Below are 21369 nucleotides of genomic sequence, written 5' to 3'. Positions count from 1 at the left end.
ACAAACATCACAAGAACAGTCATTTAGTTTAGTTTTTTTAATTGTAAAACAAAAAGTATTATAACATAATACCATCCATCACCCTCTTCAATAACAGCAATCAGTTTTGTGAGCATGCTGCACACATTAAACCTATTGACACTGGAGGTTACAGACCCCATAAGAGTTTATAGCAGGTGGGCTGCTGGCTTCAGCATGGAGGACAGCCCTCCTAGATCATTTCATTAATAACCTTGCGTAAGTAGCAAGTATTGACTGTTCCTCAGAAAACCTGAGGAATCTTAATGTACGTGTTAACTTTAATATTTTAACATAATTCATACAGGATAAGGCAAGAGACTCCACAGAACGAGTAATAAGACCTTCTCTGCCAAAGAAGTGACAACTGCTCCGCAACAGGTACAGTGTCTCTGAAACTGGTGTCCAGCCCAGTGTCCATCCTGCACGTGCTCCCCCTCAGTTCAGCTGTCTGATGATTACATTGATATCTGTGCCACGGTACCCTGGGTTTCCCAGGTCCTTCAGGAGCCCAGCTTTGTCTTTGATGGAGTGACGAGCCACTGACAGCCTGAACGGCAACAGGAAGTTATTGGCAGCTCGAAAGTTCTTCCCAACAGAGTAGATCTCATGAATCAGGTCCTCCAAGCAGATGATTCCTTGTTTACCTGTAGGCCGAGAAAAAGGAGCAGAGAAAGCTCATTAAAGCTGATTCCTGCAGAATCTGAACTCATATTTAGCAAACGTGAACAAAAAACAAACAAACAAAAAAAAACAGCTTGTATATTTATAATCACATATCACAGACTGTACCTAAAAGAGAGACGTAGCCGCTAGCTATAATATTTCATCCATAACATCTATATTTTGCAAAGTCTGATGACCATTAGAGTCAAAAGCAAAAAAAGGTTGTGTGTTTTATTGTTAGCACAATAAAAACAACATCTGCGAATAAAAACAATGAGCTGTGAGCAAAATGGGCCTGGCTTCAGGAAAGGGGAACTAATGAAAAATAAGCAACTTTCTACTGAGATGGGCAGGAACGAAACGAGTGAACAATTATCGTGATAAAAGGTTGTGGCTACACACTTTTTTAATTGCAAATCCAATTACATACAGCTGTTTGAAGGTATCATTAAAAAAACAAAACAAACAAACATTGTATTTCTCACATCCTTGCACGACAGTACTACAGACAGCCACTGTCGCTGGGTGAAATCAGTTACAAACATGGTGCTGCACCAAGAACCTTGTACTAATTGCTCCGGTTGCTAGGAGATTGCCATGGTTGCCAGTAATATCTCATGTTTGTTGGCAAATACTTCCCAATTCCAAGCAGGGCGGTAGTAAAATTTGAAAAAGTGGAATGCAAACCAGAAATAGAGATGGTTCACCTCAAAGTAACAGCTGTGTCTCAGTGTTACAGTAAACATGTTTCTAAGATGCAACTATTACTTTGAAGGTGAACCTTCTCCATTTCCAGAGCTGTTTCACTACAGCTCGGAGAGCAGCTAGACGCTGTTTGTAGACAAGTCCATCACTTCTATTCAAACTGCGATCAGAGCAATATGCTAGCAACCAAAGCAATCACAAGATCACAAGGAGATTTTTCCCAACTGGACCAAAAGTACATATTTTTATATAGAGACAGAGGTGGTTTCCAGGGAGTCACTGACCATCTGTAGGCATGTGTGACTGGGACTTTAGCCATCATCCCCCCGGCAACTGCCATCAACCTCCAGCAACTACTCAAAACTGGTTGGGATATACTCATCTGGTGGTTACCAGATGGTCATGGACCTTTCTAATTATCACATGTGCTAGCAAGAAAGCTAACATTACATTGTTACTGATCATGAGTCTGCAAAACCTTGATACACACAACTATGTTTGTCTGCCCTTTAGAGGACATCATAGCCATTAGTACCTAATAGGATCAACTCGGCACGGTTTGCCACCTGCTCGCCTGGGGTTCCAAGCCATCTGAGCAGGTACTAAAATTTGATGTTGTCAGACTGCAAGGCACCCACTGGCTGGTCAGTGGCGTCACTCGATGAATCCTGAGAGTGGCTCATTCACGAAAATTAAAACTGCAATTTTTGAGGGAAATGGCTACTAAAAACAATGCTTGTGTTCCCCTGAGTCTGACGAAAGGCCACAGATGGAGCAGCAGGTATATTCTTGACTCCAACTCCACCTTTTTTGTAGCTTTCGTGTCGCAGATTTATTACATCAACTTTAACAGTACTAGTCGGCATTCAAAAAAGGGAAAAAATAATTTAAGAAGTAAAAATAGAACCATGCATTTTATTTTACATAACACTTCAAAGAACGATGGAGTATGACAGAGGGAGAAAGAGAGGAAGAGAAAGAGGAAGGGATGAAAAGAGAGAGAAGGTGCACAGCTGAAACGAAGTGCACTGTGACTGCAGGTGAGTGGGGAGGGAGGCTGTAGTGTGAGTGACTCACCCATGTGCTCCTCGATGAAGGTGTTGTCTGTGAGGGGAACTCTCCTCCTGCCTATCCTGGTCTGACCTCTCTTCAGAATGAGCTCACGAACCGACTTCAGGTTGGGAAATCTGTCCAACACACAGCCCAGTATGTAGAGGATTGAACACAAATTCAAGCCAGCATTACCCTCCAAAGTACACGGTGTCTCACGCACTCACCCCCATGCCACATAAGGTTCCACCATCTTCATCATCGCGATGGAGGTCTTGTTAATTTTGACAAAGGTCCCGCTGAAGATCTTCCTCAGCCTCATCATCTGGATCACTTTCATCACTTTAGGACTGACGCCTTTAGTCCTAACAGGAGAGAACCAGTTGGGTTAAACAAACTGTCGGCCGGTTCTGGAAGCCTGTGTCTGCTTTCCAGTACTCACTGTCTAATGCGGACAGCGAAGGCAAGCTTGTTCTTGGCTGGAGGTAGAGGTTCAGCTGGTCTCTGTTTGACCCTTTGGATGCGGGTGTCATCCCGATGCTGCGTGTGGCTTTCCTTTAAGAAATCTTCCAAACGCTTGAACTTGATTTTCCCTTTAGTCACCTGCAGCATTACAGGAATACACACATGAATGCACAACAGTACATAAATTCCATACAGCCTTTAACTACAAAGTTAGTATATATTGTATTGTATATATGTAACAAGCATCAGTACTTACCCTTCTCTTCTCGAGCAGTGCGAGTTTCGCTTGCGTGGCTTTGATTGCCTGGTATGCCTTCCTCTTTTTCAGAAGATACTCTGGAACCAACTTGATTGCCTTTTTTGTCCTGAAGAGAACAAAAAGTAAGAGAAGGAAGCTTTGGACAAACTAAATAAATGCGGCTCAGTCACAAGATTGTGCTGTGGAGGAGAAATGGAGGCGTTGACTAGCTTCAGTTGCAACCCTAAAACTAAGGTTTTTCAGTGTTACCACAGTGGGTTACTTCTTACTGGGGTATCACAGGTATGATAGGTGTGTTAAGACTGCTTCTCCAAAAAAAAAAATAAAAAAAATAAAAATAAAAACTGTTTATGAGGACCTAGTTAGCCTGAGGTCCCAGGGATTTTCTTGCGTCCTTGTAATAGGACGGCCGGGAGAACAGGATTGTCTGACACAAATTCAAACAGCATGACCCAGAAATTTTAGGGGTCACGCCAAGTCGGGAGGCCGTGGGTATACTTATTCAGTTCGGAGCTACCTTCGGTTCACCGACGGTATACACTCCATGTGAAAGTAAGCTCCTCCAGATACGCCTTTTTCACCCATCATCTTTCTAAATAGACACCTTAATCGAATCTTTAAGACTCGTACTTAGCGGGAAAAGCATAAACAGCACAGCTACACATAGGAAACCGAACGGATGAACTTAGATACAATTATAAAATCAAACACATACTCTGATTCGGCCATCGTAGATTCTTCGTCGCGGACAAATGACGTCAGCAGACAGTACCTCGACCTGCCCCAGCGTTTCGGGTCGAGCCTTTCCATTCAGCGGTCCATGTTTGGGGGTGATGCCATCATGTGTAGATCTGACATTTTTAAGGTGATGCCACAAGATGCCGCGGTACATTGGGGGTGATGACGATGCCACGGCCGTCTGCACAGACATGCCTCAAAATACTAAGCTAAAGCGTCCATTCCATCATGCTAGTATCGATGCTATCGACGTTCGGATCGATCCGCCCATCTCTTACTCTTTTTCCAGGTTTAATTTTTGTAACCTGGCGTGTTGTGCCGCTGCAGATTGGTTGCAAGAAGGAATGCAACCGCCTCCAAATGGGACAATCCCCACTAGGGTTTAAATTCCCGGGACTCTCCACCTTTTGTTTTTAGAACCTTTTAAGTCTGTTTCCTTCGTCAAGCTCTGTCTCAATGCTGCCATCACCTGGATGGCTGAGAACCCACAAAGACATTTGTCTCACTTTGCATCTATGCAAATCTGACAGTAAAAGATTTGTTTTAACACCAAGCATGACCTAGGGTTACACAAATATTTTTATCAGGACCACTTAAGGTTTGCCTTCCTTGCATGAAAGTCTAAAATAAACTTATTTTGGATTTTCATATATTAATCGTTTGAGTTATTTAGTGAATGTGAATAAAGCATACACTGTTATTCAGCCATGCCTCCCTGTTCCCACACACCATGGCCATTTTGGTTTCAGTGTTTTATACACTGCTCAAAAAAGGATATCTATACTGATATGGACCGGGTAATGTGTTAGGAACAAAAGGATATCATGTGGAAATGAGAATGATTAACCTACATAGGTTGAATTCAAAGACGCCCTAAAAAGATGGTATTCTCCTTATATCGCCTTTAAAGAGACATACAGTACATCTTTCCAAATGCCTTGGAAATAATCAGTTTTCAGAAAATATTTTAAACTGTTCAGAAAAACTGCTTCAGACCTAGGACAAGACAGAGCTGTGGTGTAGGCATCCAAAACACGTGCTTTAAGATGCATTTTAGCACTACATGTCACATTTTCGGGCTCTAAACCCTATAAAGCTGCTATACTGTGGAAAGGTTGCACAAACACTCTAAGAAGGATGAACACTTCAAGTCATAAAATTAAATGAAAAGATGACACAAATTATTTTCCTAATTCTTTCACTGTAGCAAAGTCCATGAAATCACTTTTTTAAAAATATGGCATAAGTACAAATGACAGTCAGGATCTGTTCCCTGGCCTGAAGGCACAGGGAAACGACCCTATTGTCAAATGGCGAAAACTCCAAAATATAGGCATCAGGCCAAGGGGATACAAGGATACCCACCCCAGCCCACCACCTCTCAGCAAGGCCAACTTCAGACTGGAACAGAGTCCAGCCCCTCTCCGGGGGACTGGTTCCAGAGCCCAAGTCATGCGCTGAGTTGAGCTCGACTATAGTCAGTATAGCTCAACCTCACATACTAGCTCAGGCTCCTTCCCATTCAGAGAGGCGACGTTCCATATCCCAAGTACCATTCTGGGTAGCTGGGGATCTGTCTGGCAGAGCCACTGCCCTTGGTTGCTACCTGGCACAGATTGCAACAGACTCCTACTATGCCTCCTGGGGGTGATGGGTCTACAGTAGTAAAATATTTATTTATTCTGTATCAGTAAGTCTGCAGGATCTTAGCCCGGTCATTGTCAACCACCCTGTGGGGTATATCCCATTTTGTCCATGGGACTTTAGCCCATACTCAACATAGATGTTCCTGTATTTTATACACTTTGCCAGCCACTTGTATATGGTCTTCCATGTATGCCGTGCATGTTAGCATCTTGTACCCTGCTGTTATGTGCTGGACAGTCCCTGTACAGATAGAGTAACTATGGTAGCAGAGAGACTTACTGTGTCTCAAAGTGCCATCAAGAAGATGATAGAGGTTACTTTATTCTGTTCTGTATTAACTGTGGATCAATTAGTTCACCAAACCTTTTTATATAGGTTTTATTTATTTCAAAAGTGTAGTTTTTTAAGTTTGAATGAACTAAAATAAAAATAAAAACTAAATGTTTTTATTTAGTTTAATTCAACTATAATAACCTTAGCTCACACATTAAGACATACTTTTTTGTGTTCAAAACTCATGTGACTGTGTCAGCACTGTGATTTCCTTCAGTTTAATTTCTCCCTGATAATTGAGTGAAATAACTGAACTGAACTACTTTTTGAATATGTGCAGTTTCAGGTCTGAGCGTATTGCTCCATCTAGTGAGCCATCTTAAGCATTGCTTAAAGTGACCTGAATACTGCTTAGTTTTTTTTTTATAAAGTACAGCAACAACAGAGATATTCTGCACACATCAGTATCAGCTTTATTGGGTAAGTATGAGTATACATAAAAGGAACTGGGCTATATTTTTATATACATTCTAAACACATTTTTAATGACCATTTAATTTATTTAACAGCCACATCTTCTATCTGCCGGTAAAAGCTGTGCAGTGACCTGTCCTTCCACGATGATTCTTGTTCCTCTTCTTTCTCAGGGTTCTGCTGCTTATATATAAAAAGTCCCCTCTCGCCCCTGCAGGCAGTCTATCCTTCAAGCTGAGGGTTCTGTGCAGTATCTTTGCTGTTCCTAGGACTGTCCTCTTCTGGATATGCAGCATGCCTTAGTTTAGTAGCAGGTATACTGGATATGTTAGTAGAATGATCTAAATGTTCATCACAGTGAAGGCCTATGGAAGGAAACTGCACAGATGTCTGCTTGTTTTGATTCTCTGTAGTACCTACCAGAATGAGTCAGTAACATTATTAATATTCTCTGGGGACTAGTTTGACTAGGTGGTAAAAAGAAGTAAAATGTAATTATTTATTTTGTAATTTATTTGCAATTGTGAATAATAATTTCAGTTCAGTAATCCTGCTTGGCGTTCTGCCTTCCTTTCTTTATTCTCCTCTGTCCAAGTCCAACAACACCTTCTCTCTGGCACTACTCAGAAAGTTGAATGCAGCTATAACCCGATCACGGAGGTCGTTCCTCTTTATTTATTTATTTATTTTCTTCAACAAAAGACACTTACTTACTTTGAAAAAATTCTACATTAAATTTACAAAGTTCTGCCCACTCTACAATGCTTTTGATTCAGATCAGCATCAGAATTTGCTTTGCTACATACACTGAATTAAATTATAAATATGAAATATAGAAAAATAAAAATAAGGTACTCCATTGAAGACACAACATGTTTTGAATATGTACTCCAAAGTTATGCTGTATACAATATAAACAAAATATGTGAAAGTGAAAATAGTGAAAATAGTCCAAGTGTCACAGGGAGAGTTTGAGGCTGAATGTGTTCCGACTATCCAGCGTGTCATGGAGAGGGTATGAAGGATTGTGTTATGGTGCGGGTGAGTGGCTGTTTTTTCTATTAGCTCTGGGTTTCCACCTCTAGGTGGAGCCTCATCAGCCTTTAAGACCAGCGCTCTTAACAAATCTTTGCCAGAATGTCTGGTAACCTCTGATAGTGCTTGCCCAATTATGTTTCATGAGAATTCATTGTACTTCTTCTTCACTAACTTTGTTATCTTTTATGTCTCTACTATTCTCTGGATCATCTACTCACCTTCGCAGTATAGTCACGTTTTTCTGGATGCTGGTCATGTCTATTCACACCATCACACCATAGTTCACAGTTCATGCTCTATATTTCAAGTGTCACGTTTTCACAGCCTGTAAATAAAGTTTCACTATTGAGAAAGACTGTGCCTCTGGCTGAATCTGCATTTTGGGTCCACTCTCTTGCTCTGGCCATCCTGTTTTAACAGATTGCCCATAACTCGGACAGCTTCCACCTGTCTTACACTGCCATCACAGATGCCTTGAGATAACTTGAGATGCCTGTGCACCACTCTACAGACCAATTCTTAGGAGGAGTCATAGGGAGGTGATGAAAAGTTTGATGGTCACAGGTAAGAGTGGTTCTCTGAGCCAGTCAGAGGTGGGTAGAGTAGCCAAAAATTGTACTCAAGTAATAGTAGCACTACTTAAACATAGTTTTACTCAAGCAAAAGTAAAAAGTAGCCGTCTAAGAAATTACTCTAGTAAGAGTAAAAAAAGTATTTAGTAAAAAGGCTACTTGAGTACTGAGTAACAGAGCATAACATCTGATTTAATGTTTAAAAATGAGATAATCAGACAAAGATATAAAGTCTAACTTCTGGTATTTGAAAGAATGAAAAATATACCCCCCCACCCCAAAAAAAACAAAACAACCAACAACAAAAAAAAAACTACATAGAATGATTACAAAATAATAAATCTAAGCAGAAGAAAGTTTTTCCAAATCAATATATACATATATAGGCAAGTGGCTCCAGCAGAGTGCAGTACTTAAATTTTTTTTTACTGCAAACCTTAGTCACCCAGTCTCACATGCATACAAGTACTTTTTTCTATACCTTAACACCATGTCTTACATTCACACACACAGGAGCAACTCGGGGGTTTAGTGCCTTACCCAGAGATACTTCTATATGCAGACTGGAGGAGCAGGGAAGTGAATCACAGACCTTCTGATTGGTAGATGACCCACTCTGTTGCCTGAGCAATGGCTCTGTAAACTGGAATTGGGATTTTGGCATTATTTGACACATATTATTTAATGGAAAAATAATAGCAATATTAGCAACAACTACTTTTTCCACGAGGTGTTGTGTAAGTCAGTATCCATGCTGGAGTTGTACTGTGTTCACTAGGGCTGGGCCATATCATACTGTTCAAATTCAAATTCAAATTCAAATTTTATTTGTCACATACACAGTCATACACAATACGATATGCAGTGAAATGCTTACACAACTGCTCGTGACCTTAAGAAAAAAAAGAAAAAGAAAAGGCTATGAATAAGATAGGAAATAAATATGAAAATTAAAAAGGGTAAATTTAACTAGGAAGGAATAAAATAAAATATATATGAATTAGTTGAAAATAAAATAACTGTACAACAAAATACACAATACACAATATACAAATATATAAGAATGTATGAAGAAATATAAATATATATACAATAACAGCAGCTGTACAAGTATTAAATGGAAATGAAGAAATATAATGTCCAGTGTTGTGCAAACCACATTGTAGGTGTCTTGCGCAGTGCAAATATGCTTAAAGTGATTAAGTGTAAACAAAGTCCAGACTGTCCAGTGTGTGTGTAAGAACCATATGTGTGGGTCCGTTCTATGTGGTGGTGTGATTGAGAGACCGTATCGCCTGCGGGAAGAAGCTCCTCCTCAGTCTCTCTGTGTTGGTCTTCAGGGAGCGGAATCGCTTTCCTGACCTCAACAGAGAGAACAGTCCGTTGTTGGGATGGCTGAGGTCCTTCATGATCTTCCTGGCCTTGGTACAGCACCGCCTGCTGTAGATTGAGTGCAGGTCAGGGAGCTCGGAGCGGATGGTGCACTCAGCTGATCGCACAACCCTCTGTAGAGCTCGTCTGTCCTGCATGGTGCTGTTCCCGAACCAGGTTAAGATGTTTCCCGTCAGGATGCTCTCTATGGTGCACGAGTAAAAGTTCCTGAGCACCCTGGAGGGCAGTCGGAAGTCTCTCAAGCGTCTGAGGTGGTAGAGACGCTGTCGGGCCTTTTTCACTACAGTGTTGATGTGACAGGACCATGACAGGTCCTGCGTGATGTGAACTCCGAGGTATTTGAAGCTGTCCACTCTCTCCACTGTGCACTCGTTGATGACGGGGGTCTGGTAGTTCCTCTCCTGCTTAGTACTGAAGTCCACTATCAACTCCTTTGTTTTTCTGATGTTTAGAAGGAGGTTGTTCCTCTGGCACCAGGTCTCCAGATTCCTAACCTCCTTCAAGTAGGCCGTCTCGTTGTTGTCAGAGATCAGGCCCACCACGACGGTGTCATCAGCAAACTTGATGATGGTGGTGGAGCTGGTAGTGGCCACACAGTCATATGTGTACAAAGAGTACAGCAGGGGGCTCAGAACACACCCCTGGGGGGCTCCAGTGCTGAGAGTGGTGGAGGCTGAGACATGTCCGCCCATCCTTACTGCCTGTGGTCTGCCAGTTAGGAAGTTGGAGATCCACTGACACATAGATGAGCTGAGTCCCAGGTGCTCCAGTTTGGTGGTGAGTGTGGAGGGAATTATGGTATTAAATGCAGAGCTGTAGTCGATGAAGAGCATTTTAACATAATTCCCCCTTCTAGTGTCCAAGTGAGTGAGTGATGTGTGGAGGAGATGAGAGATGACATCATCTGTGGAACGATTTGGACGGTAAGCGAACTGTAGTGGGTCCAGTGTGTCTGGTAGTGAAGAAATGATGAAGTCTCTGACCAGGCGTTCAAAGCACTTCATCACTACTGAGGTGAGGGCTACAGGGCAATAGTCATTGAGAGAAGCAGGGTGGGGTTTCTTCGGGACAGGAACAATGATGGACTCCTTGAAGCATGTGGGGATCACCGACTGAGATAAAGAGATGTTGAATATCTCAGTGAACACAGGTGCTAGCTGGTATGCGCAGTCTCTGAGGATACGACCTGGGATGCTGTCTGGTCCTGCTGCTTTCCTGGTGTTCACTCTCTTGAAGGCTCTCCTCACGTCATGCTCAGAGATGACGAGCACGTTTCCGGTGTTGGCAGTATCTTCCTGTCTGCAGCCGTTAGCGCCGCTAGCGCTAGCATCGTTGGAGTCCTTAGCTGCAGCCTTAAAGCGAGCATAGAAAGTGTTCACGGTAATACCGGTATAATGTTGGGCAACGATAAGAAAATGAAATATCGCGATAGAATATGGGTAAAACGCACATGCGCAGTGCCTTTATTTTCATAAGCACATGGTGGAAAAAGCATGGAGGCGACGGAGAATGAGAAGGAGGAAAGCGGATCGTTGAATGAAACGGATGAACCAGAATTGGTTTGTAAAACTGCTGCAACTTCACTGATGTGGAAATGGTTTAGCTTTCATCCGTCAGATACACAACAAAGCGCTATTTTTGGTAGAGCATGGTAGTGGGCAGTCGTTTCCTCGTTTTTTGGAAAATACGACACACTTAAAATCAATCCTTTGATTTTTCTGAAAATCGACAGTGCCCCTTATAATCCCGTGTGCCTTATGTACGAATTCTGATTGTGTTTACTGACCTCAAAACGATTTTATGTGGTACACGGCGCTCGAAAATCTGTCTAATGTTTTAGTACGACTTTGCTAAGCTACGAACCCGCACTGCTTGATGGATTGTCGGAGCATTACGGCTACCGTAGGCAGGAGCCTCGTGGAGTGATACGTACTGTGCTTCAACATAATTTTAAGTTTTGTGGATATTATACATGGTTATGCTGAGGATATGTCGGCCAATTTCCACTGGAAATGCCTTTTGGTTAAACTGTCAGCAAGGAATTTGCATTTGCACTGTTAAATTTTTATATAACTTTAATGCACATAAAAAACAGCTGTTTGTTTAAGTGAAAATACATTGTTTTTTTTTTTTGCACTAATAAAGTTGTGGAGTTGTAAAGTATTTTGTCTAGTGTCAATTATATCGTCAGTTATATCGTTATCGCAAATTTTCAAATGTATATCGTGATAAATATTTTTGGTCATATCGCCCTGCTCTAGTGTTCACATACAGAGACACGCTCAGAAGATGTTGGTTCTCTTCTGTGCTTCGGCTGGGTTCTCATTTGTCTCTGGCATCTTTTTGTTCTTAAGGTGGTTGATTGTTTTTCTGATCTTCACTTTTGCTGGTTTGCACAGTTAATTTTGAAAATTATTTTTCATCCTATACACACTCAAAAAACCAATTGCTGATATATGCTGTTAATACACCAACATTTTTTATTTTTTTAATATGATGAGAATAATGAAGAAGAAGGAATTCAGGGGAAGCCACACAACAAGGAGCCTCAGGTTGGAATTGAACCCAGGCTACTAGACTTAATCTTATGTATGATCTCTTGGGCAACTGGTGAGCTAAAGCAATACACAACATAACCACATATATACATAAAATTAGGTTGCGTTAAATTTACCTTCAAAATTCAGTCAGTCCAAATTTTTTTGGACTGTCCCTTTGAAAAATCAGAGTCAGATGTATACACCAATGGTGTATTATTAAAAAAAAAAAAAAAAGGTTTGTGAGTTTGTGCTGCGTAGTCACAGAGAAGACAAAAGTAGTTCTTTGTACTTCTTAGGTTCTTAGGCCTTCTTTGCGTTAGCTGGCTTGATCAAACCTAAAACCCCAGCTGGAGATAAAGGGTAAAAACCTGATTAGTCATCAACATTCTCTGCTAAGCTGGGATTTCAGTTCATGCAGTATATGCAATAAAAAGGTAAAACTCTAGTGAGATGCTTAGTTTTTTACTTTCATGCTTTTTGGCCCACTTCACTATTTTGATGTGGACGTGTGCGCATTTTTCTAACTTGTATTTGCCACTAAAGCTCATATGATTGAGAGTAAGACGGAATACAAGAAAAAATATTTTTTAACAGCAGCAACTAGTCATTTTAGCATGCTTCATCATTATGTATGGGGTGAAAGGCGTTGCCACACTTTAGTCTTGGGTGGCTACACAACTCTTTGCAAAAACACTGAGCTAAAAGTCACTAAGGGGACATGAAGATGTGATACTTTAATGCTCTGTGGGTCTGTGTGTACACATTTATCTGTTTTTAGCAGGAAAATTTTGACTAGTCCAGCTTTGAAAGAGAGTAATCACCAATATTTGTTGACCAGGAATAAGGAGTTTTTTCAAATTATGAACTATGATGTGTCACACACATCACATGTTCTGAATATGTCAAGTAAATGGGACAGTTTGAAATGGTTGGACAAATGGAGTGCAGTCCCACTGTATCATATTACCTTTTGTATGGACAGAGGAGCTGCCCTGGGTAAACTGTCAGATGGTTCCCATGGCAATATGCATTTACTGTGTTATTCAAAACCCAGACACACAACATATGCACACCCACCTACACACGCTACAAAGTCTCAGATAATTTTTGTTTTTGAATTAATAAAGCCAAATTATTCCACAAAGGTCAGCGCAAGTCTCATTATGCAGCACAATAGTCACTTTAATCAGACTTCAAAGAGAAGCGGCTCTACCACTGCTGAGCCTGCATCTGGCTGTGTTTGTACTTTATCACAATATTCAGGTTAAGGTCTGTGCATCTATTCAGAGTGGTTTGGGGTGTGGGTTCTAGGGTGGGGGACAGAGAGCGATAGATGGGAGGTGGGGGTGGTTATGACAAGGCTAATTGTGTGGATGCCTTTGAAGGCATCCACACTATTGAGTTCCTGTTTCTCTTTATTGTGTGGATGCCCTAAAGGGCTTCCACACTATTGAGTTCCTGTTTCTCTTTATTGTGTGGATGCCCTCAAAGGGCTTCCACACTATTGAGTTCCTGTTTCTCTTTATTGTGTGGATGCCCTAAAGGGCTTCCACACTATTGTGTTCCTGTTTCTCTTTATTCTTTATCTTTATTCTTCTAGTTGCTCCGTTTTTTGGCACTTAACTACTCCCTCAGTTTTCAGCCGATTTTCTCCGTTCAAACTCTAAACTGTTCTGCTCTTTCTGCTAATGACTGCTATGACTTTTGGTGTTTATTACTGTTATACTTTTTAAAATATTACACTTTTTTCCTTTAATTTGTCCCATTGAAATGAATGGGAAACTTCCACAATTCTGTGCAATTAACTCAGAGTGAGCACTGGTCCTTTCTGAAACTTCTCTTCATGTCCGAACAACTTCTTGCTGCTCACTCAATTTTCACTCAACCCCCACAAAACGTAGGTATTTTTGCTGGCTTTCAGACAATGTTACTATCTTTATTGTGAGATTTACCGTTTTTTCGCAATTTGCCTCGAAGTGACACATGGTCTGGATACTCCCCATTCAAAGTCTATGGGGAGGTTTTGAAATTCAGAGCTGAAATTCTGTAACAGGAGGCATTTTCAAATCGCCATATCTCCTTAACAAAGCAAAGTTAGGACATGAGGCTTGTGCCAATATATCTTCAGACACTGCTGACACTCACAGTGGAAGCAGTTTTTACAATTATCTTACCGTTAAGCAATGAATTACGTTTTTTTGAGGGGTGGAAATCTGTCCTCTCAGTCTTCAAACTCTGGAAATGAAGCCGTTTCTTCTCTCGTCATATCTCCGCGACAGAGGTAGAAAGAGCTATGAAAATCGCAGTCAAAATACACCAAAGTCCGCTGATTCACCCAGTACAAGAATTATGCTGCTAGCCCTCCTAGTTTTTGAGTTACACGACGTTTTGTAACTCCAAAAAACGGCGTTTTTCGCCGCTCACCGCGATCTATTTTCTGACTGCCCAAGTATCTGTCTTTCAGACCGCCGCCCCCTTTCCAGGTGGCGCAATCAGTAATGACACGGCTCTGCAGCTCAAAGGTCGTGGGTTCAATCCCACCTTGGTCCACGTTTTTTTTTTTCACTACAAATTTATACACTATCACAGACCTGTAATTTATATTGCTAATTTATTACAATTCTGCAAAGTTTTATGATTTTAGCAGCTTTTCTAATATGGACCTCAGATTCTTGTTAACGCTCCATGGCAGAAACAAGTACACAGCCTGATGAAGCAGACAGAGGCAGTACCTCTGACTGGTGAATTTGAGCAGAACCAGGTTGTTCTTTCATTTCATTTCTTTATTTATTTCACACGTGGTTCAACAGTGTTTCTTTTTCTACATACAGAACCTTCTGCCTCTTTTCAGCAGAAATTCTGCTCATTCACCTCATCTCTTGTGTTGGAGTGCCCTCTTGTGGCGCCTTTTGGGTAGTGCCTTAGTAAACATGAACACTGCAAAGAAGTGGTATCAGACTGGTTTGTAGTGGAGGAATTTGTTGCCAGTTTCTTTCATCTTTAATCCGTATTCATGTTGTAATGTAGTAGTACCACAATATGGCAGAAACACTATGTTTTGGCACAAATACTTTGATTTGGTATACTTTAGCTTCTTCACCCCTTTTCAGCAAAATTTTCAATTTTTCACCCCTTTTCAGCACAAATTCCAGCTTTTTGGCTGTTTTCAGAGAAAAAAATCTCTTTTCAGCAGAAACTCTGCTGATTCATCTCTTTTCAGCGCAAGTTTCTGCTTCTTTGCCTCTTTTCTGCAGAAATTCTGCTGATTCACCTCTTTTCAGCCTTTTCACCTCTTATCAGCACAATTCTCAGCAGTTTCTGCTCATTTCACCATAATTGTCAGTCTCTCCATCTTTTACCTTCTGAGAGTGAATCTGGCACAGTGAGATGAGTAGCCGCCTTGTGCCCAGGAGGGCCAGGTTCGAATCCTGCTCAGGGTGACATTTTTTTTTCACCACCATACAACTTTTTGCAACTTTTCATCTTTTTCAGCTTTTCAGCAGACAGCTTCAGCGTTAAGGCATCCACACAGCATTTTCGCAGGAAATGCAAATTTTTCTAGTTGTGTGGATGCCCTAAAAGGGCTTCCACACTATTGAGTTCCTGTTTCTCTTTATTCTTTATTGTGTGGATGCCCTAAAAGGGCTTCCACACTATTGTTTTCCTGTTTCTCTTTATTCTTTATTGTGTGGATGCCCTAAAAGGGCTTCCACACTATTGTTTTCCTGTTTCTCTTTATTCTTTATTGTGTGGATGCCCTAAAAGGGCTTCCACACTATTGAGTTCCTGTTTCTCTTTATTGTGTGGATGCTTTAAGCATCCACACTATTGAGTTCCTGTTTCTCTTTATTCTTTATTATTGTGTGGATGCTGGAGGCATCCACACTATTGAGTTCCTGTTTCTCTTTATTCTTTATTATTATTATTCGGGTGTTTCCGTGCGTTTTTCGCTGTGGATCTACTTCCACAATTTTCAGCCGATTTTCACCGTTCAAATTTTAAACTATTCTGCTAATTTTTCCCTTTCCGGCTATATCTTTTGGTATTTTATACTGTTATACTTTTTAAAATATTAAGCTTTTTCCTTTAATTTGTCCCATTGAAATGAATGGGAAACTTCCATAATTCTGCTAAAACTTGCTTGTTTTTGAAACTTAACTACTTTTTCCTACTTTCACGTAGAACAACCATTCAAACTTTAAAATGTTCTCAAATTATTGGGCTATTCAGGAATAAATCAGCTTTTTCAAATCTTTTACCGTTTTACTTTTATCCTCTTTAAGTTTTGAGTTGCAAAATTGTGATTTTCACAAAATACATGCGTTGTTATGGTTGCTATGCACTTGGCTTCCAGTGTGCCACTGAAGGTTTTGCAGTCTTCTCTTCATGTCCGAACAACTTCTTGCTACTTGCTCAATTTTCACTCAACTTCCACAAATTATACATCAAAACGTAGGTATTTTTGCTGGCTTTCAGAAAATGTCACCATCATTGTTGTGAGATTTATAGAATTTTGGCAAATCTCCTCAGACCAACACAAAGTCTCAAAAATCCCATAGAAAGTCAATGGAGAGCTTGTTCAAAATCACAGCTTGATTTCTGTAATGAGAGGCATATTCGAATCGTCATATCTCTTAACGAAGCAAAGTTAAGACATGAGGCTTGTCCCAGTATATCTTCAGACACTCCTGACGCTCACAATTCAAGAATTTCTTTCTCACCTATTACCGTTCTGAAATGAGTTAGACTTGTTTGAGGGTAGGAAATTCGTCCTTCGCTCAGATTTCTTCAGATTTCAAACTCTGGAAATGATGCACTTTTTCTCTCGTCATATCTTTTTGATGGATTTCCACAGAGACCTGAAAATTTCCATGACTGTTCACCAAAGCCTGCTGTCTCTTACGGTGAAAAATGATATTGATACTCAAATAGATTTAGAGTTAGAAAGCGTTGTTTGAGGGCAAGTCAAGGCAGTTTTGCTTTGTTCTACTCAGTTATGGTGCATTAGAAGTCATATATCTTCAATAATTTATATTTTATCGCTGAATTATGAAGACCTGCAGATTCCCCATCTCTTCTGAACAAAATGGTGTTAGAATGAGCATTCTAGCCCCTACGGTTAGGAAATTATGGCCATTTGTTCGAGGGGAGTCCTGAATGTGAGAAATACACTGAAGAAAACCCATAGCTCTCTCTGTGTCTGTCTGTGTAAGTGCTGATTACAGCAGGTGCAGCCAATTTAGCTGACCTAGATATGCCAAGCTCAGACTCTCAACAGCCTCTGCACACTTTGCTCTCTGTGTATGTGTGTGTGTATCAATATTTCTCCCATGTTAAAGTATTACTCCTCCATAATAGTATTTGTGCTGAATCAAAGTACTTCTACTACATCTTAGTACTTCTGCTCAATCATAGTATTTCTGCTGAATCATAGTATTTTGCCATATCATGGTATTTGTGATAAAGCATTGTATTTCCACAAAGTCATAATATTTCTTCTAAATCATATTATTTCAATCAAATCTCAGGAGTTGTGCTAAAACACAGTATTATTACCAAATCATAGTATCTGTACCCAAACATATCTGTTCAACTTATTTAACTCTTCTCAACAGTCCAACACCTCTTCTTCACCCGTTTCAGCAGAATTGAGTTTTTCACCCTTTTCAGCACAAATCCCAGCTTTTTCAGGTGTTTTCAACAGAAATCTCTTTTATTTCTGATTGCTGATCTCTTTGTTTTTCAGCTGCCTGCCCTCTTTCCAGGTGGCGCAATCAGTAATGACACGGCTCTGCAGCTCAAAGGTCGTGGGTTCAATCCCACCTTGGTCAACATTTTTTTTTCACTACAAATTTAAACACTATCACAGACCTGTAATTTATATTGCTAATTTTTTCACTACAAATGAGTAGTGCAAAAACATACTATGTCTGCAACATCACAGTATATCTGTTATGTTATAGTATTACTACTAAATCACAGTATTTCTGCCAATTCAAGGAGGCTGACTGTTACTAAGTGCATCAGTGTACATAGGTCATCTCTTGTGTTGGAGTGCCCTCTTGTGGCGCCTTTTGGGTAGTGTCTTAGTAAAGCGTGAACACTGCAAAGAAGTGGTATCAGACTGGTTTGTAGTGGACGAATTTGTTGCCAGTTTATTTCATCTTTAATCCGTATTCATGTTGTAATGTGGTAACTTTTGTGGCACAAATACCACAATATGGCAGAAATACTATGTTTTGGCACAAATACTTTGATTTGGTATACTTTAGCTTCTTCACCCCTTTTCAGCAAAATTTTCATTTTTTTCACCCCTTTTCAGCACAAATCCCAGCTTTTTCAGGTGTTTTCAACAGAAATCTCTTTTATTTCTGATTGCTGATCTCTTTGTTTTTCAGCTGCCTGCCCTCTTTCCAGGTGGCGCAATCAGTAATGACACGGCTCTGCAGCTCAAAGGTCGTGGGTTCAATCCCACCTTGGTCAACATTTTTTTTTCACTACAAATTTATACACTATCACAGACCTGTAATTTATATTGCTAATTTTTTCACTACAAATGAGTAGTGCAAAAACATACTATGTCTGCAACATCACAGTATATCTGTTATGTTATAGTATTACTACTAAATCACAGTATTTCTGCCAATTCAAGGAGGCTGACTGTTACTAAGTGCATCAGTGTACATAGGTCATCTCTTGTGTTGGAGTGCCCTCTTGTGGCGCCTTTTGGGTAGTGCCTTAGTAAAGCGTGAACACTGCAAAGAAGTGGTATCAGACTGGTTTGTAGTGGAGGAATTTGTTGCCAGTTTCTTTCATCTTTAATCCGTATTCATGTTGTAATGTAGTAGTACCACAATATGGCAGAAACACTATGTTTTGGCACAAAACAAAAAAACGCCTGCACCTGTTTTGGCGGGAAAAAGTACACAGCCTCTCTGATTGGTGGATTCAAATTCAGCAGCTCCCAGGCTGCTTGACTGACCTAAGTTTCTTCTCTCTCCTCTGTGTGTGTGTGTGTGTGTGTGTGTGTGTGTGTGTGTGTGTGACAGAGAGAGAGAGAGAGAGAGAAAGCCTTTTCATGGGATGATCTCATTGTAAGATTCAAATTCAATATATTTAGACTGGTTGACTGAATTGGATCTTGTGTGTGTGTGTGTGTGTGTGTGTGTGTGACAGAGAGAGAGAGAGAGAGAGAGAGAGAGAAAGCCTTTTCATGGGATGATCTCATTGTAAGATTCAAATTCAATATATTTAGACTGGTTGACTGAATTGGATCTTGTGTGTGTGTGTGTGTGTGTGTGTGTGTGTGTGTGTGTGTGTGTGTGTGTGTGTGACAGAGAGAGAGAGAGAGAGAGAGAGAGAAAGCCTTTTTATGGGATGATCTCATTGTAAGATTTAAATTCAATATATTTAGACTGGTTGAATGAATTGGATCTTGTGTGTGTGTGTGTGTGTGTGTGTGTGTGTGACAGAGAGAGAGAGAGAGAGAGAGAGAGAAAGCCTTTTTATGGGATGATCTCATTGTAAGATTTAAATTCAATATATTTAGACTGGTTGATTGAATTGGATCTTGTGTGTGTGTGTGTGTGTGTGTGTGTGTGTGTGTGTGTGTGTGAGAGAGAGAGAGAGAGAGAGAAAGCCTTTTATGGGATGATCTCATTGTAAGATTTAAATTCAATATATTTAGACTGGTTGACTGAATTGGATCTTGTGTGTGTGTGTGTGTGTGTGTGTGTGTGTGTGTGTGTGTGTGTGACAGAGAGAGAGAGAGAGAGAGAGAGAGAGAGAGAAAGCCTTTATGGGAGCATCTCATTGTAAGATTCAAATTCAATATATTTAGACTGGTTGACTGAATTGGATCTTGTGTGTGTCTCTCTCTGTGCATGTGTGTTTCCATATGTGTCCATATTTGTGATTGTGCGGCTGTTATAATTTTTTTGCCGATTTTTTCATTTAACAAGTACATTTGAAGGATCCTTAGCATGTACAGCATTTTTTCAGCTGTCCATTTTGCTTTTCAATTTTTCTGTTTAAGTTGTTACTAGCTTAATCCCAGGTATTTTTTGCTTTTATAGATTTGTGCTTAATAATACAGTATTTACTGCTAAATAGTATTTACGACTTAATCATACTATTTCTATATGTTTTGGGTCTCTGTGAGGACTGAGACATTCAGAATGTACATATCCCAGGGGCCTGCATGGCTTCCCAGCCAACCAATCATATCTGAAGTCTGCCGTTTCTTCTCTCGTCATATTATCTCAGCGGCGGATGTACCAAGGAAACAATGAAAATCGCAGTCAACGTACACAAAGTCCGGCTGATTCACCCAGTACAAGAATTGTACTTCTAGTCCACCTAGTTTTTTTGAGTTACCGACGTTTATAACTCCAAAAAACGGCGTTTTCACTTCTCCACCGCCAATCTAATTCTGACGTACTCATCACCCTGTTTTCCAGTACTCTCTTTCCCAATTCTGCAAACATTATGATTTTAGCAGCTTTTCTAATATGGACCTCAGATTCTTGTTAACACTCATGGCACAAATACTGTTCCTTTAGCTCTGTGTATGTGTGTGTATCAATATTTCTCCCATTTTAAAGCATTACTCCTCCATAATTGTATTTCTGTTAAATCAAAGTACTTTTTACTACATCTTAGTACTTCTGCTCAATCATAGTATTTCTGCTAAATCATAGTATTTTTGCCAAATTATGGTTTTTGTGCCAAATCATAACATTTGTTTTATGTTATAGTATTACTACTAAGTGGAGGAATTTCTGTCATGTTACAGTATATGTGCTGATTACAGTATTTCTGCTAAATCATAGTATTTCTACTATATTATATTTTTTTCTTTCTAAATATAGCATTTCTGCTATATAATTTTTATTTCTGCTATGTTATAATATTTGTGCTAAACCAGAGTATTTCTGCTGAAACATAGTATTTCTGCCAAATGATAGTATTTCTGTCAAATTACAGTATTTCTGCTAAAACATAGTATGTTTTTTTAAATTTCAATATTAATAGTATTTTACAGTGTCTCTGGTAAATCGCAGCATTTCTGCTATGTTGTACTGTTTTTCTAAATCATAGTATTTCTGTAATGTTTAAGAATGTTTGGCTAAATATATTCTTTCTGTTATCTTATACTATTTCTCCTAAATTCTTGTATTTTTTTGACAAGTTATCGTGTTTCTGGTAAGTTACAATATTTCTGCTAAGTTCTGCTATGCTATTGTATTTCTGCCAAGTATTATGTTTCCTCTAAGATATTACAGTTCTGCTAAGTTACTACATTTTTAGCAAAGTTCCTTTGCTTCTGCAAAGCTTTTACAAATTCTGCAACTTTTTCAGCTTTTTTTCTGCTAGTTTCAGCAGACAGGTTCAACATTACAGCATCCACACTGCATTTTTCGCAGGAAATGCATTTTCTAATTGTGTGCTGCCACAAAACTTCACACTGTTGCGTTCCTAGTTTCTCTAGTGTGTGTGTGGATGCTTTGAGCATCCACACTATTGAGTTCCT

At 40.0% G+C, this 21369-nt stretch overlaps 1 protein-coding gene across 2 annotated transcripts; it reads right to left on the bottom strand.

Moving 5' to 3' along the window:
• Nucleotides 1–22: 22 nt before the first annotated feature.
• On the bottom strand, nt 23–4306 carry rpl7l1 (ribosomal protein L7-like 1). Of its 2 annotated transcripts, none has more exons than XM_031756188.2 (6): nt 3879–4306; nt 3161–3269; nt 2882–3042; nt 2667–2804; nt 2467–2576; nt 23–665 (listed from the first exon to the last, which is right to left on the bottom strand). In XM_031756188.2, the coding sequence occupies exons 1-6, from the start codon at nt 3971–3973 to the stop codon at nt 457–459; spliced, it is 822 nt and encodes a 273-aa protein (XP_031612048.1). In that variant the 5' UTR covers nt 3974–4306; the 3' UTR covers nt 23–456. The 2 variants fall into 2 exon arrangements, with proteins under 2 accessions (XP_031612048.1, XP_039454347.1); XM_039598413.1 differs by lacking the exon at nt 3879–4306 and adding an exon at nt 3681–3823.
• Nucleotides 4307–21369: the final 17063 nt, after the last annotated feature.

Source organism: Oreochromis aureus, linkage group 15 (assembly GCF_013358895.1).
Source record: "Oreochromis aureus strain Israel breed Guangdong linkage group 15, ZZ_aureus, whole genome shotgun sequence".
NCBI lineage: Eukaryota > Metazoa > Chordata > Actinopteri > Cichliformes > Cichlidae > Oreochromis > Oreochromis aureus.
The sequence above is the reverse complement of the archived record's forward strand: the minus strand, read 5'-3'. Positions and strand labels throughout refer to the sequence as shown.

Coding starts and splice junctions, on each gene's coding strand:
- rpl7l1 (XM_031756188.2), bottom strand. CDS start 3,973: ATGGAAAGGCTCGACCCGAAACGCTGGGGCAGGTCGAGGTACTGTCTG. Junction 3,270..3,878: donor TCTACGATGGCCGAATCAGA/GTATGTGTTTGA, acceptor TGTTCTCTTCAG/GACAAAAAAGGCAATCAAGT. Junction 666..2,466: donor CTTCATCGAGGAGCACATGG/GTGAGTCACTCA, acceptor CTCGGCCTACAG/GTAAACAAGGAATCATCTGC.